The sequence below is a fragment of the Sesamum indicum genome, linkage group LG8 (genome assembly GCF_000512975.1).
Source record: "Sesamum indicum cultivar Zhongzhi No. 13 linkage group LG8, S_indicum_v1.0, whole genome shotgun sequence".
Lineage (NCBI taxonomy): Eukaryota > Viridiplantae > Streptophyta > Magnoliopsida > Lamiales > Pedaliaceae > Sesamum > Sesamum indicum.
In genome coordinates this window covers 729492-746502 of record NC_026152.1, presented here as the reverse complement: position 1 = coordinate 746502, position 17011 = coordinate 729492, and the positions used below count along the sequence as shown (strand labels likewise).

General features: G+C 37.1%; 5 protein-coding genes and 1 non-coding gene across 9 annotated transcripts in view; 4 read left to right on the top strand and 2 right to left on the bottom strand.

Annotated features, from left to right (window-relative positions):
- The window catches only part of LOC105167341 (U-box domain-containing protein 17-like), a 2658-nt gene extending 2128 nt beyond the window's left edge, over positions 1-530 (top strand). The window contains 1 exon segment of the mRNA XM_011087016.2: positions 9-530. Within this exon segment, the coding sequence (XP_011085318.1) occupies positions 9-431 (423 nt within the window). The 3' untranslated portion in view covers positions 432-530.
- Positions 2056-3769, top strand: LOC105167340. The gene has a single exon (XM_011087015.2). It carries the CDS (start codon positions 2372-2374, stop codon positions 3608-3610), a length of 1239 nt encoding a protein of 412 aa, XP_011085317.1. The 5' UTR covers positions 2056-2371; the 3' UTR covers positions 3611-3769.
- Positions 3993-4066, top strand: TRNAI-AAU. Its single transcript has one exon. It is a non-coding gene; the product is annotated as a tRNA-Ile (tRNA).
- LOC105167339 (CTD small phosphatase-like protein) lies at positions 4312-5653 on the bottom strand. The gene has a single exon (XM_011087014.2). The coding sequence runs from the start codon at positions 5413-5415 to the stop codon at positions 4528-4530; it is 888 nt and encodes a 295-aa protein (XP_011085316.1). The 5' UTR covers positions 5416-5653; the 3' UTR covers positions 4312-4527.
- LOC105167338 (seipin-2) lies at positions 6007-8834 on the bottom strand. Of its 2 annotated transcripts, XM_011087013.2 has the most exons (3): positions 8650-8834; positions 7370-8515; positions 6007-6755 (listed from the first exon to the last, which is right to left on the bottom strand). In XM_011087013.2, the coding sequence occupies exons 2-3, from the start codon at positions 8498-8500 to the stop codon at positions 6273-6275; spliced, it is 1614 nt and encodes a 537-aa protein (XP_011085315.1). In that variant the 5' UTR covers positions 8501-8515; positions 8650-8834; the 3' UTR covers positions 6007-6272. The 2 variants fall into 2 exon arrangements, with proteins under 2 accessions (XP_011085315.1, XP_020551430.1); XM_020695771.1 differs by lacking the exon at positions 8650-8834 and having other exon boundaries at positions 7370-8638.
- Positions 10968-17011, top strand: part of LOC105167337 (probable LRR receptor-like serine/threonine-protein kinase RFK1) — an 8772-nt gene continuing 2728 nt past the window's right edge. The window contains exons 1-18 of one of the 3 annotated variants that reach the window (XM_011087012.2): positions 10968-11453; positions 11942-12116; positions 12432-12503; positions 12593-12661; positions 12749-12820; positions 13118-13189; positions 13287-13358; positions 13438-13509; positions 13603-13674; positions 13758-13829; positions 13913-13984; positions 14117-14182; positions 14458-14523; positions 15095-15151; positions 15236-15283; positions 15413-15456; positions 16049-16425; positions 16505-16700. In XM_011087012.2, the coding sequence (XP_011085314.1) occupies positions 11357-11453; positions 11942-12116; positions 12432-12503; positions 12593-12661; positions 12749-12820; positions 13118-13189; positions 13287-13358; positions 13438-13509; positions 13603-13674; positions 13758-13829; positions 13913-13984; positions 14117-14182; positions 14458-14523; positions 15095-15151; positions 15236-15283; positions 15413-15456; positions 16049-16425; positions 16505-16700 (1771 nt within the window). In that variant the 5' untranslated portion in view covers positions 10968-11356. Of the gene's footprint in view, positions 11454-11817; positions 12117-12431; positions 12504-12592; positions 12662-12748; positions 12821-13117; positions 13190-13286; positions 13359-13437; positions 13510-13602; positions 13675-13757; positions 13830-13912; positions 13985-14116; positions 14183-14457; positions 14524-15094; positions 15152-15235; positions 15284-15412; positions 15457-16048; positions 16426-16504; positions 16701-17011 lie in introns of all 3 variants that reach the window. The other 2 variants (XM_020695890.1, XM_020695891.1) reach the window with 2 other exon arrangements.

The following is a 17011-nucleotide window of genomic DNA, read 5'->3' as shown; positions in this document are numbered from 1 at the left end:
AGAAAGAGGCGGCTGTGTGATTGGCTCTTACCGTCCCCCAGCCATTAGGGGCCGAAGTGGTGGCAAAAGAGGAAAAGGCAGTGGCAGGGCTGATCGGAATGATGCGATGTGGCACTCCAAGGGGAAAAGAAAATGCTGTAGCGGCATTGCTTGAGTTATGTAGAAGTGGTGGTGCAGCCGCCACAGAGATGGTGGTGAAGGCTCCAGCATTGGCTGGATTGCTGCAGAGTCTGCTGTTTACGGGGACGAAGCGAGCTAGAAGAAAAGCAGCATCACTTGCTAGAGTCTTCCAGAGGTGTGAGAATGCCTCCCGGCATTTTGGCGGATTAGGATTAGGGTATGGATATGCTGAAAACTCAGCTGTAGCTAGGGATACAAGTTTTTCCAGTGATGTTGCTATGCCAATGTCCATTTCGGTGCCTGTATTATAGTGTTACCCCGTAACATCCCCATTCTTTATCTGTAATATTTTTATAAAGTTTTTCATTCAAATTATATGAGAAAATAGAGGTTATAGATGTCTGAAAAAAGTCGAAGTCTTGTTGATATGTGTGATCTTCTGTGGAGTGATCAGTGGTACCAATATTTTTGTCTTTCTTTTTTAATCTCTTTCCTCCTCTAGAATTTGAAGATACGAAATATTTATTCATTTAGAGTGCCAATGTACATAATTCTGCAAGTTGCCATTATGCTGTCATCCTGTCCAACTACAGCCACTTGAATCACGTCGGTATCATGTTTCTGCATATTGATGTTGAGTTTTCAGCTATTATCCTATCAGCCACTTGCTTAGCAGATGCCCCATTGGCTTTTCAAGAAAGAAAAAAGCATGTCATTGTTTTGGCTTCATGAAACTATTGTCCAAGTACAAGAATGTTGGAAAAATCGCCAACAGTCCATACTGTCAAATGACCGGATCTTTATCTTTATATACATCTGTCCCAAGTCTATGCATGCATTGAACTGAAGAGAGTAAAAAGGCAGAAACTGAAGCCAGATGAAGGAGAACAGATTCTTTATCGGATCCCTCTATCACCAACTGCTGACACATACTCGTTTTTAGAACTTACAGATATGACACGAGCCATCCATGAGGAAGGTTGATATATGCATAGAAAGATGAAGTCTGTCTTTCCTCCACTCCTTGTTATGGAAGTTGGACACACTCGGAAGTGAGAAGGAGTTTTAAGTGTCCAAATGCAAGTAGTTGGTATTTACAGTAATCATAAATGATCAGGTTGGCGGGTCGGAAAAGGATCACTATCCAAAAGGATCTTTCACCAGACAATCTTGATTGGCTTCAATCCGCTTTAATGCGTATGTATAGCCAACTGAACTAATTTTGACATACAAGGTCCATAACTCAGTACAAACGCAGTATGAAACTCCAAAGGAAAGGATTTTACCAATTTCTGACAAGGATAGGACTATGGATTTGGCATTCTTGATATCAAAGTAATGCCTAAATCATGTCTGAAACAAGAGAAGGTATAAATAACTACCAAAACTTGATCTACAAATATTTCTTTCCTCAGAAAACGCATCAAACAAAACGGTCTCTCACTAATATTGGTAATTGTGACCAGGGGCTTTTTCCCAGCCCAGAAGTCCTATCAACTCCGGTTCTCAGATATAAGCTAACATCATGATATAAATATTCCCCTGATGCAACAGCATCTCTATTGCGCAAAAGTGTGGCCAACAGGACAGATTCTGTTACATGTTTGTCTGAAAATGATTCGACATTAGTGTAAATTATTAGTTTTTACAGCGCACACATTGTCAAAAGAGGCAGGACCGCAAATTGTTACTTGGCATTTCACTGGAGGAAAGGGAAACCACCAGGGGCCAAGACTGCACTGAATATTCAAGAATCACGATATATAGTCAAAGAATTTGCCGACTCCACGAAATACCATCGATAATTTAAGGTTAAGCACTTATATCCTAACATGCAACTACAGCTACTATAAGAGCATTAACATCCACAACTTTTTCACATTCTTGTACCCAACTCTAATAATGGAATTACATTAATTAACAACAGAAAATGAAAATTAAAAAGAATCATGAGGAGTTGGGTTTCAACTAAAGAAGAGGCGCTGTTTGTACAAAAAGCAAATCAAGTACAAACTAGAAAGTAGGATAAAGTGGGGAAAGTGGTCACAAGATACAAGGCGGGCCTTTCTTTTGAAATAAATAGCCTAAGTCTCCTCCCCTCAGACTCACCCACGTCTCTCTTTAACACTCTAACCGCCCCCTAACTGTCCAATCCTACCACTACTCCATTATTCATCTTCACTTTCATAACTTCAAGAACCCTCATCATAAATTCCACAGAATCATTCTATCGAATTCCTTAAATAAAAGAATGAAGTGGCGGAGAAAGAAATCTGAACCTTCTTCATCTCCTAATTCTTTAATTAATCGTGTTTTTCATGTTTCTTGGTTCTCCAGGTTCAGGCAGAGAAGGCGTACACGGAGAGGTGACTTGGATTTCGCAACTTCAAACTCATCGTTTCATTGGAGACAAGGGAGATTCTACAGCATGGATGAGGATGATGCTTATTGGAGGCTTTCTTTCGGTGAAGAAAGAATCCAGGGCAGGAGGAGCACTGGTGGGATTAACCCTCTTTGGTATGAGTCTGATCATGAGTTTCCAGGGCCTGTTCCGGGTTTTAAGAGCTTTGGTTTGAGGGAAATGGATGTGCCGAGGAGGGAAGAATTCAGGAACTTTGATGACATGGTTTTAAATGTAAAGATGAAGAAAGGGAATAAAGATAAGCAGAGGAATGTAATAGAGAATGGTGCATTCATAAACGTAAAGGAACATGGAGGAGAAGCACAACTCTCAACTCGGAGGCAGAAGTATGTTGTGGATGATCACAGTTCAAGAAGATTGAGCCGTGGAGCTGTGAGGGAAAAAGAAGCTGAATTAGATGATGGTGGACAAAAGAAGCTTTCAGGTTCAGCGGAAAGAGATATCTTTCCAATAGAACCAGACAGCGTGGTTCAAATGAAAGATGAATTCTGGAAATTAGCAGTTTCTGATTCAAGAAAGCTGCCCAAAATCCGTCTGAGCTCAGTTAACGAGGACTATGTGCTTGAACCTCTGCACGAAGATTATGTGCTTCGAGGGCCAAATTTGGAGGAAAAGAAGTTGAAGGAAATAAAGGTCAAAACGGAGTCCGGGGAGAGGTCTGCATACACAAGCAGAGAATCACATAGCAGGAAAATGAAGCAGAACAACAGGGTCAAAGCCTGTTCCCCAAGAACAGAATGCAAAATCAGAGCCATTGAAGACATGAAGAAAGCAAGAATGAAGTCTAAGAAGAAGGGAAGGAAGGAACAATTAGAGGTGGTGGAAGGAAAAACCATGTTCGATAGCTTTGCAGTGGTGAAGAGTTCAAATGATCCACAACAGGATTTCAGAGATTCAATGGTTGAGATGATAAGGGCGAAAGGAATAGACCGGCCTGAAGATCTTGAAGAACTCTTGGCTTGTTATCTAACGTTGAACCACGACGAATACCATGATCTCATCATCAAGGTCTTCCGGCAGGTGTGGATTGAGCTGAAAGATCAGATCATTTATAGAGAATTGTGTTAGTGATTGGATTGTTGATTAAATTGTGAATTAGTTTGCTAATCATTAGCCAAGTCTTGATCATAGGTAGAGATACTGACCTTCAAGCAAAGATGTAATAAAAGCAATTCTCTTTATGAACGATATGAGAATGAAGTTCGTACTTCCAGTGTATTCATCTTTTTGGAAAATAGTAAATATATCATCTTTTAGCAACTGGATGATGTATGTACATATGCAACATGCAGCATTCTATCCCATTTGCAACAAACAAATATAAGATGAACTGATTTTAATCAAGAATGCTTCCTTTACTTCCATCTCTTCTGTGCACAGATCATTTTTAGACTTGATACTTAAACCTCAGAACGATTTATCAAAGGTCATAAACACCCTTGAAAGCATTGGCCTATTAGCTCAGTTGGTTAGAGCATCGTGCTAATAACGCGAAGGTCGCAGGTTCGAAACCTGCATGGGCCACTATTTTTGCTTCTCTGGCTCTAATGGCCCCTTTTCTTCTTTTCCCCCCTCTTCCTTTCTTTCTTTCTTTATTTTGAGCACTACAACCTACTTTGTCCTCATTACCGCGTTCACGCCTTCATAGATTTTTCGTTGGTTTATTATACACTGCTTATAAGTCCAAGCAATGCATCTGAGACCAGTGTCAGTCATCCCGCGATCAAGAATTTTGTCAGACAATTTCCGAAAGGAAAACAAGTCTCGTCTCAAAAGTAAGCATTTCTTTCATCTCTATCAAACCAAATATGGAACCTTAATTCTCTCTTACAAATGCAATTACAGTACACAGAAACTCAATTCTTTTAAGCAATCTGAATTGAACACGATCTGTTCAATCTGTATGAACTCTTGCTCTGGGTAAGCAACTGAAAATAAGATCAAAGAATTAAGAAATTATCATTTGAATAAATATTCAAATTTGACTAAATTTCCTCTACCGTTCCGGCCTCTGGATCAGTGAGGTATGCCTTCACAGCATCCCTTGTATCCTCAACCTCTTCACATCCTTCAAAGAACTGAATCAACCCCTTCAATTCCTCATCTCCAAGATCATCTGTAAAGGGCTTGATTGGGATTGCATTATCAGGCTGAAACTGATAGGAATTAGGATTATCATCCACAATCACCACCCTGTTGAGCTCCCTCCCAATCTCAGACAAATCCTTCACAAACCTCCCATCAACTTCCTTGCACGAATCACGGTACAGTCGATGCGATATCAGCCTCCTCCAGTCCAGCCTATCCAGCACCAGCGAGGCATACTCCTCAATCCCAGCAGTGAACACCACTATCTCAAACTTCTTACTCAAAAAGTTGAGGAACTCATCCACAAATGGCCTCTTCAGAACAAAGAATTCAACCTTTTCACCGTTGATCACTGGCCTAACAACGAAGTCGTATCTTTCCGGAGGAATGGTAGCGGTTGAGTGCACCAGGGTTTCATCCAGATCAAGAAATATGGTCTTCTTGTCAGGCGAAAGCAATGGAGGGAGGGTAATGCTCTCATGAAACAGAGACTTCCGGACAGTGATGTCAGGAGAATTGGCAGGGACCTTTTCAAGAATTTGGTAGCCCTTCTTGCGTGGGGTTTTGTTAGGGGTAGCAATGCGGGCTAGTTTTGTGAAGATCTTGATGAGGCGGCGGTGGCAAGTGTAGATGGATTTGTTGATGGAAGCAACGACCACAGAGGCGGCAGAAGAGGCATTCTTGATCGGAGACTTCTTGTGGCTACGGCGGTGTTGGTGGTGGGGGAGGTTTTTCCGGTTCTTGAGGGATTTTGTGGGGGTCCTTTTCACTATCTTGGACACCATCTCTTCAATGAGACTAGAAAGTAGAGAGAGAAGTGCTTCAAGTGAGAGAAAGTTGAGGAGTTTAGAGGTAGGTAGGGTAGTCTTTGTGGGTTTGGGCAAGAAACAGAGACAACATAGTATACTAGAAGTATTTTTGAAAAGTAGGCTCGGTTACAACGGTCGAATTCATTTTTGGTTCGGAGCCAAATCCAAACGGGAAGAAAAAGGAAAAGAAAAACAAGTTGAGGCCGGGAGTTAACTGTTTACAGCTGGCGCAGTTCAAACCCTCTTGGGGGGAATGGGGATACGTCCCCATTCCCATTCATGATTTTGCCAATATGCAAAGAGATCACTTTTAGGGCCTTTATATGTTAGCCCAATTCTCATTTCATTTCCACTTTTTCGTTAACACAAAGACTAAATTATATTTAACTCAAACTTTGTATACAAATTCTTCAACATCTTACGTTCCCTTACTATATAAATATCATGTCTTTTATGTAATTTTTATATTTAAAAAAATATTGTATATATCTTGTGTATATATTAAGTATAATACGAGATGTAATATTAATTTACAATAGAAAGATCTCATTCAATAATAGCCCCATGTTTAAGCAATATTTATGCCTGGTTACAAGTTAAACGAGTTTGGGAAATAATATTTTTGTGATAAGGCTCATAACACTTTTTGAACCTTGAACTTTTACATTTACATTTCACCTCATTTTTCCATTGTAACAAAAACAAAAAAAAAAAACGGACAAAAAGGTTAGAAGATAATGGTAATCTACCTCTGATACACTTAGAGATCAGCATATGAACCTATAAATATTTGGCATCCTTGTAATAGGCAAGTTGTTGCCTTTCTTGGAGTATTAGCTTGGACCTGGACGATTGTTCTGAGAACCATCTCCATTAGCAGCTTCCCTCATTCTTACTTTCGGAATAATAATGGGTTTGCAGCAGAGGAGAGCAAAAACTAACTCAATTGTAAAGATACCCATGCTAATCCATGCAAACAATGTTTTCCTCCAAGACCAAAAGATCTTTCTCAGCAGAGGAAGTTCAGAGTCCAGGGTGAGAGATGCAGCATATATCTCAGGGATACCACCACCAGGCAAGTATTCAGCTCGCTGTTCGATAACCACCCTTAAGCAGGCAGTTGGCTTCTCACCTTCGCTAAAGCCTCTAAAACTTATTTTCAAATGCTGGGTTTCAGATGTATAACCAGTTAAGATAGGAACAATCTTAAGCAAGGTCAGGAGATGGCGGACCGGCTGACTTCTAAATTGTAACATACAAGGACGCCTTGAACTTGCAATGGTTTTGCCATCAGCAGCAAGGAAATCTACTCTGACCTGCAAGGAAGAATAAAGAAATATAGGTGTCAAGAAATTTAGTTGACAAAGGGAACCACTCATTCAAAATTAACATGAATTCATCAATATTATATGTTAATGAGCTCGTTATGAAGCCTCACTCTCATAATGACATCAAGATATCTATAACTTAACGAAATGAATGCAGAAGGTGCAGGAAGAATTGATAAAAAACTAACCCCCCATATTTTTCTTTGCCTAGATGAAGGTTGCCGGCTCGAACGATTGTGCAAGAAATACAAGAAAAAGGATCTTCCTATCAGTTTATATGTAAAGGGCTCTGTGTTTGGCATCCAATTGTTAACGCAGATGGATTTCACCTCAACTTCCCAAGGGATTACAAGCTTATCTTACACAATATTTCTGTCTGAATCAAGCCCAACTATACAAGTACTTGGACACGGTTAATAATATTTCCAGTCTCAACATCCTTTGAAGTCATCTATGTGGCAGACTAGATTACAATCAACCTACTTTGATGCGCAAGAATCATTGGCAAAGGTAAGAGATGGTTACAAATACACTCAGCACAAAGACATATGAATTGCAGTAGCCAACCACTTCCAATGTAACAATATCGATCGAACACATACCTGGAAAATCCCAAGATGTTGGTTGTACTCGGACTCAGGCAATGTCAATGAAACAGTAACCTTCAACCTTTGATTAGGTGGTATAACCCTTGATACACTAGCTTTCATAATTTCTGGATTCTCCCAGAGATATATGTCATGGCTCAACTCTGGATACGTTATTATTGGTACAAATGCTGTCGGGCTCTTCTCTCGATAATCAAAATTCAAACTTCTCCTCATTCTAATTGGCTCCTCCACCAACACCCTTATTAGTATCCCAGCCATTACAAAAGCAGAGACCAACAATCCCACCAACACCGCACACACATAACCCGACCACAACAATCCCCAACCACACCTCAAAGCCAGTTTCCATATTGCTTGGTGTTCTTTCAACCATTCATACACAGATGCTGACACCATTTCAAACACAAAATTAAAAATCCCTTTTGCTTTTTGAATTGAATATTCTCTGCAGCGCTTCAAAAGGCCAAATGGATTAAAGACAAGCATATACAAGTAATAGAGTGACCATATGGGAATCATAAAAGATTTGAGAAACAAATAAATTTGGAAGTTGATGGACTTTATTACTAAACTGGCTAAAATCCATATAAGACATGAATTTCTGTGATGGCTTTCTCTCAAGTTCGATTCATCTCTTACTAAATCCTCATGTAAATTATCCTTTGCGTCCGTTAGAGTAGAATGTTCCTCATTCTTTTCATCGTTTCCTCCATCCAAAACATCTCTCAGAGACTCCGACGTGTTTCTGGTCTCCAGAGAACCCAAATTTTCCAATTTGTTGTCATGCTCCTCACATTTTCGAGAAAGCATTATCCTTCTCTCCCTAGAGTTGAAGTAATTCTCCAAACTTACCAAGGAGCTGAGCTTCGACAACTCCACTGAATCGGCGCTGGAGGATTTATGATGAGAGTGTGATCTCCGGCACCGGAGACCCGCCCGAAGCAGGGCCTTATCACCCGTCAATGGATTATGGTTTCCAGCTGAGATTGACACATTGCCACTGGATTGGATTGGTTGAGGATGAGTTTCAACGCAATCGTAGACCGAGAAATCATCGAGCGCGTCGTGGAATTCGTCTTCATCTTCGTTCCCGGTACTCGTACTCGATTTCTTGACCTCCATTCAAACTCTTATCACCTGATTGAATACATAAATTATATATACATATAGAGATACAGGTTTACAAAAATAAATATGAGAAGCAGAATTAAGGCAGGGCCGAGGATTTCAGGAGGAAATTAGAGCAGACGTTTTCTTCTAAACGATTATACCTCTTGCCTTAGGAGTTGTACATAAACTGTCGACAAAATCTTGTCCCTTCCAGAAACCGATTCATGCAAATCGCGCTTATTGTGTAACACAACACGATTCCGACGTTTACTAAACTCGGGTCACCAAAACAATCGCCTTAACCCAACACACAAATATGCTATATTATTATAAACCCCTAAATTGGAAACACAATAGCAACTGCATTATTATTTTATTTTTCATATCTTCTAATTATATTTATATCCTTTTTGAAAATATGAATTTATATTTTTTCTCAAATAAATTTTAAAATTATACTCACACCGTTTTAAAAAAATTCACCATCTATATCTTATTTCATTTTGTTGTAAGTTGGACGAAAAATATTGATATAAAAAAAATTATATATTTTTCTCATTTTAACCCCTCATTTAATTATTTTCATATAATAGTTTTATATTTAAAGGATAACTTTTTTTTGGTCCAACCTCTAATGAAAGGTGTAGATGCAAATAGAGAAATTTCGAATGGTATGTAAGTATAATTTTTATTTTTATTTTTCAGGGAACCCAATATAATAATAGATAATTTGAATCTTTAATGTCAAATTTTAAATTATATTTTAAATGTATATCTAAAAAGAGATTCTGAAGTCCAAATCATTGAGCTGTCGTATGAGGTACAAATTTTAAATCATATTAAAACAGTTAAAATCACTTTATTATTATTATTTTTGGTAATATATAAATATGAGTTGGAGTCATTCTTATATTAAATTTTGTTGTTATATATAAATAGGAAAGTGAATTTAGTTAAAGATGTGGTCACAACATATTAATAGCTTAGTGGATGAGGAATTAATTTCTGTTAAGATGTCTTATTCGGGTCGAAATCCACGCGACCTTCTTGGTCAGGCGAATTGGTCCTCCAAACGATTTGAGGTTGCTATCTCTCCCATACTAGTGATTGGGCCCTGAGAAAAAAAAAACAGATCGTTAGGCTTGTTGGGATGACCCCAACTAAAATCTTCTGATACTTAAAATCAGTGTTTAGTTTTGAGGTCGTGAAAGCAGGTCGCTTGTGAGTTTGAGAGCCAAAGCGATCATAAAGTAAAGAGTGGTAAAATGAACATACCGTTAATGCACTGATTATGAAATATTTATAGCGAAAAACTGGGGGCTTGGTTGGTCCAATGGAAGTCTTCCACGTGTCTTGGGTTATTAGGGTCAGGTTACTTAATTCGACTCGATAAAAAATACACAAATCGTTCAAGTAAAATTATAATTTTGAGCTATTTGAGAGTCAAATAAATTATTTTCAGATAAATTAGAATTTTCCACATCAACATGCAAACAGGATAATAGTTTGACTGCTGAACATAAAGATATGGAATTACGTTATAATTTCTTCCCTACCATCATTACTAATTCGTAGTTTTGAATGTCTACGTGCATGTCCACATCTTTGTCTGAAATTTCAAACTTCAAAGCCAATGAAAAGTAATAATTATATATATCTCAATTTAAAGCTCATGCAATAACGTATGGGGATTTCACTTTACTCCTTTTCTTTTGGAAAATTCTTACATATATTTAACAATTAAATTATATTATTTTACTCTAATCCAAATTAAAGAGAAATTATGTAATCTATTAGTAATTTTATTTTATTTTTATTTATCCCCAAACACACAGTCATGCATCCACTTACTCACAAATACCTATAAAAAGAGATTTTAAAATTCAAACTGTTGGATTGTTTCTAAAATCACAAAAGTATTGTTGAATAAACTTACTATATTTTCTTTTGAATGCAACAATACTATATTTAAAGTCATGGGTTCAATTTCATTGAACATGTGAATATTTGTCCCACTTTATTGAAATTTATATATAATTATAATCATATTGATGTATTAGTTGAACCACGTTATTGTTCTTGAGATAAGTTATTGCAAATTATTGAAATTAATAAAAAAAAAAAAAAAACTCTTTTTTAGCATCTTTTGACAAAAAGATAAAGTAAAAATAATTTATGTAGCAGCAGCACCACAGGAGAGCAATCCCTTCCATATGGTAAAAGTGTTTGTATTAGGTACGTAAAAGGACAAAACTGTTACTACTACATTATTATTACTATGATTAGTATTACAGTTGAATGCGCTGAAGAACGTTAGAATATTAGTAACATTTGTCTGCTAACATCAAAAAGTCAAATTCAATATCCATTTGAACACGCATACGGAAAGTATAAATTATAAATTATTTATGATAATATGAGCTGTCGACCTGATTGTTATTATTAGTAGCCCGCTGATTTAGAATTAATTTGCCAGTTCAGTTGAAAGGATATTCCATTAATTATACATCAATTACATTTTATTTATAAAAAATTAAATGAAACTCGATCCTAATTACAGCTTCAGTTCAGAGAATGTGTTGTGTAGTACCAAACTCCAAAAGTTTAACTCTCACCTTTTAACCGTTCATTAATATTCCAAGATTTTCATTGGGGTGTGTGTCAAATGCGCTCTCTCTCTCTTTGTCTCTCTCTATCCAACTGCTGTTTCTTGAACACCCGCTTCAATTCTGCCCTCACACACTTCACATACAGTTATACCAAATCTGGATTAGTACGGCGTTTTGTGTACTGAATTCTTGTCCTGTTGCTTAATTTACTCCACCTTAGTGTGGGTACATTTTCGGGTATGTAAATTCTTGAGGATATATGATGATGCCAAGGAACACTGTTGCTTCTTGGGTTCTTGCACTCTGTTGTTTCGGGTTATTGAGATTGTCCGATTCCCAGGTACCACAGGAAGAAGGTAAGCCACTGATTCTTGTTTCCTTTTTCATCATTCTTTAGTTGTCTGGATGTTGCCGGGTATCAAGAGTGAGTGAAAGACTAATTTTTTTTATTAAATGAAGGACTCAGAGGAAAAATAAATATTTACGGTGGTTGAAGTTTCTTGTTCTTGAGGGTTGGGGGGTGTTAAGGGTAAAGGTGACTGAAGAATTCCTTGGTAGTAAATATTTAGTCTAGAGTCAGTAAAGAACTTATAGTCTGATTGTAGATGCGAATGCAGGCGGTTGCACATGGAATAGGGATGTTAATGCTTGCTAATTATATCGTTCTTCCTTGTTGGTTGGTGGCAAGTAGTAATTTTTGTTAGTGGCAATTAAATATAGATCCCTTGGAACGAAGATTGCCAACCGGAGTTCATGAGCCAGAGTTGTTCAGTAGTTAATCTCTCAACCTTATTCCGTGTTGTACGAGATTCATTTTGTGACAACTTTTTTGTATTGTCCTTAGTGGATGCTCTCCAACAAATTGCCACTGAGATGGGTGCAACACAATGGAGATTCAATGGTGATTCATGTGAAGTTGAGATGGTTGGGATTTCGTCAACACCGCCAAGTGGTGCTGAGGGTTATGTTGAATGTAACTGCAACTATAACAACAACACTGTCTGCCATGTCACAAAAATGTATGGTGTTGTTCCCTTATCAGTTCTGTATTTCTGCATGGCAGCCGTATTTTTTGTATCTTATTATATTAAATAGAAGTATAGTTACAGCACAAGATTTCCTCATAGACCTTGTAAGGTTATACATGCATCCTCTTCATTCAGCATTGATGACAAGTGGACATGTTTATTGAATTTATTTCAAATGAATTACACATTCTTCCAGAATGGCCTCTTTTATCTTATTTTCATTGCCTTTTACGGTAGAGGACATGAAATTCCAAATACCCCAATATGGAGCTTAATGATTTAAGTTTTGGGTTCCACTTATTGCAGCGTTCTTAAGAGTTACAATCTTCCTGGAGTTATTCCGGTTAATATTGTGAAGCTACCCTACCTTCAAGAAATGTAAGAACCTCTTAGGTGCCTGCATGCTTTAGTGATATATGGAAAAGGCAAACGCCATCTACCAAATCTGATCAAGATTTTGTTCTCAGTGATTTTGCCTACAACCTCCTCAGTGGTACAATTCCTCTAGAATGGGCCTCAACACAATTGAATTCTGTGTAAGCTTCATCTTATACTTGTTCCGAAGCTCCACCGTGTACTTTGTTTCTTTGATCTTTAGCAATAATGCCAGAAATTTTATGCAGCTCTGTTCTTGTAAACCGCTTGTCAGGGGAAATTCCAAAGGAATTGGGAAACATTACTAGCCTCACATACTTGTACGTTTTCATCTCTTCCCAATTTGTTTCTTGACATGGATTTGGTCATTCAAGGTTGATAATCCACTGAATGTATAAGGAGTAATGCCGTGATATTCTATTCAAAGGAAGTCACATTTTTGTGTGTGACTTCTCTTAAAAATCATAGCTATTTACTGAACTGAAAAAGGAAGCAACTTGGCTGAATTTCTATCTACATTCCATCATGGTGTTGTCGTTCTTATTATAGTAACCCATATTTCTCATTTTTCCTTCAAACAGCTATATAATAGTTGCTTCAATTGATGATTTGATTAGGAACCTTGAAGCAAACAATTTTTCGGGGCCAATTCCTTCTGACATTGGGAAGTTGATAAACTTGAAAACTCTGTAAGCCTTCATCTCTAAATAATGCTAAAATTGGAAATGTTATGCATAAGATGATAACTGACAGTTTTAGCATGCTCCACTGTTGATTGAATTACAGGATCTTGTCCTCCAATCAATTGACGGGGCAATTGCCAACATCATTTTCAGCATTAACAAATTTAAATGATTTGTGAGTGCATATAATATCTTCTATTATCTTACAGAATTTAAACTTTTTGGTGTGTTCACTTTCTTCTTGTGAACTGCAGTAGGATAAATGACAACAACTTAAGTGGGCAAATTCCTGACTTCATCCAGAACTGGAAACAACTTAACAAATCGTAAGCTCTTTATGCATCCTTAAAAACAGAAATATTATAGATAATATTTTTTTGAATATTTGTTAATATTGCCTATTTGAATACTCAATGAAGAGAAATGCTAGCAAGTGGACTGGAGGGGCCCATTCCGTTAAACATATCTCTACTGAACAGATTAACTGACTTGTGAGTTTACAGATTCATAACTTTGGTATTTTTGTACCAAGTAACTATCAAAATTATTGAATGATGGAGTTTCCATATTACAGGAGAATTAGTGACTTAAAGGGGCCCCCTCAAGAATTTCCAGTACTAAGGAGCATCACAGGCCTAACAATATTGTAAGCTTAACAATAATGCTTTATGAAAGAGCTATAATTTATGTTTTTGCTTTATAAGCTAATAAAATGATTCTTGCATTTAGGGTGTTGAGAAATTGTAACATTTCTGGAGCAATCCCTGCATATATTTGGAGACTTAGAGTTCTGCAATTGTTGTGAGCAACCAATCTTCAAACTTTTACTTGCACTTTTGTCCCTCTTATTTATAGAATCTCTAAATTTTTTCACCTGGTTCTATGGAGGCTGTTTCTTTCTTGGCTATATTTTGGTCTTTGTGCTGTTGTCAGGGATGTCAGCTTCAACAAGTTAGTAGGACAGATTCCAAATAACATTGCAAGAAATCTTAAAAGCGTGTGAGTGAAAAGTTTAATCATTTTGCTTCATTGGTCTGTGTTAAATTGATTGTGAGATCTAAATAACCTGTTCGAAGATGATATTCTGATGACGAGGGAATACCAGCTCCTACTATCCCCCCTTTTCCCCTGCTTCTGCAGTACTTATTTTTCTCTAACTTCTGCACCTTTTGTTTAGATTCTACTTGTCTGCTGTTTTTCAATCTGAAAGAACCATATTTCTGCACTCTTGTCTATCCTACATAATACTCACTGCATCATATTCTTGTAAATAGATTCATGACTGGCAACATGCTAAGTGGAAATATTCCCGATACAATCTTCAAGGACGGAAGCAACATGTACGTGTCGTATCTATTATACTCAGTTGGATATTTTGCTTTTATCTTGCATGCTACTTGGAGTATGGGGGTGCGTGGGGAGTGTTCCTATGGTGATGCTATTTGATTCTTTTTGTTTTATACTCACAAAATTGCCTTTGTCTCACGCAATCACCTCTGGGTGCAAAGCTAAATAAATCTCATATATATGCTCAACGTCTCACATCCATTTTCTTGCACATCTTTAAGATGACATTAAACATGTCAATTGCCTGAACTGGCAATTTGTAGTCTCAAGAAAAATGTATGTCGGCTTTGGAGATGACACATTCAGAGAGACACATAAAGGTGGTAAGGAACATAAAGGGGCACTTGTTGAAATAATATGGTAGCCTCACTGTTGAAGAATGTCATCAATTTTATTCTTGATTGAATGGGAAAAAAAAAACCGTGGAAAAAAACAAAAAAATAAAGAAAAGGAATAAGGATGTTGAGTATTTGTCACAGTTAATAATCTGTAAGATGCTTGTTATTGGACCTAGTTATTTAAGAAATTCAGATAATGACATCATGCTTTATGGTTTCTGTGCAGTGATATTTCTTACAACAATTTTACTTGGCGAGGGCCTGATGAACGTGCTTGTCAAATGTAAGAATACCCATTATTTAAATTCTCTGTTATATTTTCCACAACTTTCAATTTTGTGATACTAAAAATTGTTTCTTGTATTAGGAACCAAAACATAAACTTGTTCAAAGGCACATCAACTCCAAACACATTGTAAGATGCATTTCTCTTCTTTTTGCTCTTGTAGAATACTAGCATTGCTGATCCTGAAAGAGTGCAATTTATTCATACACCTTGAATGAACTGCTGATGCTAACTGCTCGTATGCTTAACCTTCAACAGACAACGAATCCTTCCATGTTCCAGGAATGTAGCCTGTCCAAAATGTAAGTATGCCATCTTTTCTTCTTTCAAAAATTAATTGAAGCATCTCCATTAAGTGTTCCAAAAGATTTTATACAGAGCTGCTTTTTTTGTCTTTAACTCAACAAAAGGTCAAAAAATCTGGTTGATTATACTTTCGCAAATTTGAAAGAGTAAAATCTAGATGAAGGGTGATTGACTTTGGTATTCTTTTGGTTTGTTATTCTTAAATGGTGCAAATTTGAAACATCTAAGTTCATCACATGGATAATTCTTTCATGCTATTGCAACCTGATGAACTGGAGGTTTTCTTTGTTTCTTTACCCATCCAGATTTCAGTTCGTTCGTCTCCTGCTTCTATGTTAATTGTTTCTTTGCTCAAGAACCTTCTATCTTGACCTAATCGAAGTTTCTGCAGCAGTTATATCTTTTCAGAAATTCCCCTCAACAACAGCTTTATAAGTAGCATTATGGGTACAGGAGAGACATTCAAATTTTTGTAAATTAAATGTAAAAGCTATTTGCTATTTTTGTTGATTTTCAGGTTATGCATATATGGTGGGAAGTATAATAGATTAAATTTGTTATCAAGAATGTTCTGTTTGCCTATGGCAGATAAATGTTCTTTGCATGTTAATTGTGGGGGCGATGATTTGACTGTCAAAGAAAGCAGCAGAAGAGTTATTTATGAAGGAGACGGTGGAGGTGATACTCCGAGATATTTAAGTAATAATTATTGGGGCTTTTTCAGCAGCGGAGAGTTCATGGATGTATCTAATTTCCAAAGTTCACGTTCAGTTACACCTACAACAACCACGAATCTCTCTGACTTGTATACCAGGGCACGCCTTAGTCCTGCTTCTGTTACATATTTCCATTATTGCCTCAAGAATGGGAGTTACAATGTGAGCCTGCATTTTGCCGAAATTCTCTTCACAAACGACGAAACATACAACAGTCTCGGAAGGCGGATGTTTGACATATACATCCAGGTTGTTTCTGCGTATTAGTACAACTCTAATATATCTCCAGATGATTTGTATTACTTTTCTGATCCTGTTTGCACATCAGGAAAATCTAGTCTGGAAAGATTTTAATATTGAAGAGAAGGCTCGTGGAACTGGAAGGCCTCTGGTTGAACACTTTAATGCCACAGTGGAGGATGGTACCTTGGAGATCAGATTCTACTGGGCCGGTAAAGGGACTACACGAATTCCTAATAGAGGAGATTATGGTTCTCTTGTATCAGCTATATCAGTCAATCCAAGTAAGCATTTCAAGTAGTCGTTCCGTTCATGCATCATTGTCTTCTCAACCTTACATTTACAAACCAGGATGAAATTATTAAGGAAAATTACTAGAACCCCCTTAAAATAAATTTTTATAGTATCAGACATATAATTGCTTTAACTTTATTGTTAGAGACATAATTGTGACTCTTCCTGTCAAATCTTTTGATGTCCCAGCTCCTATAATTTTCTGCAATCATGCCACTGCTTATGTTGATGTAAAATGTCAAACTGATATTAACCTTTCTCCTTGATGAACTTTTGCTGTTTTTTTGTGCTTCCTTAAAAA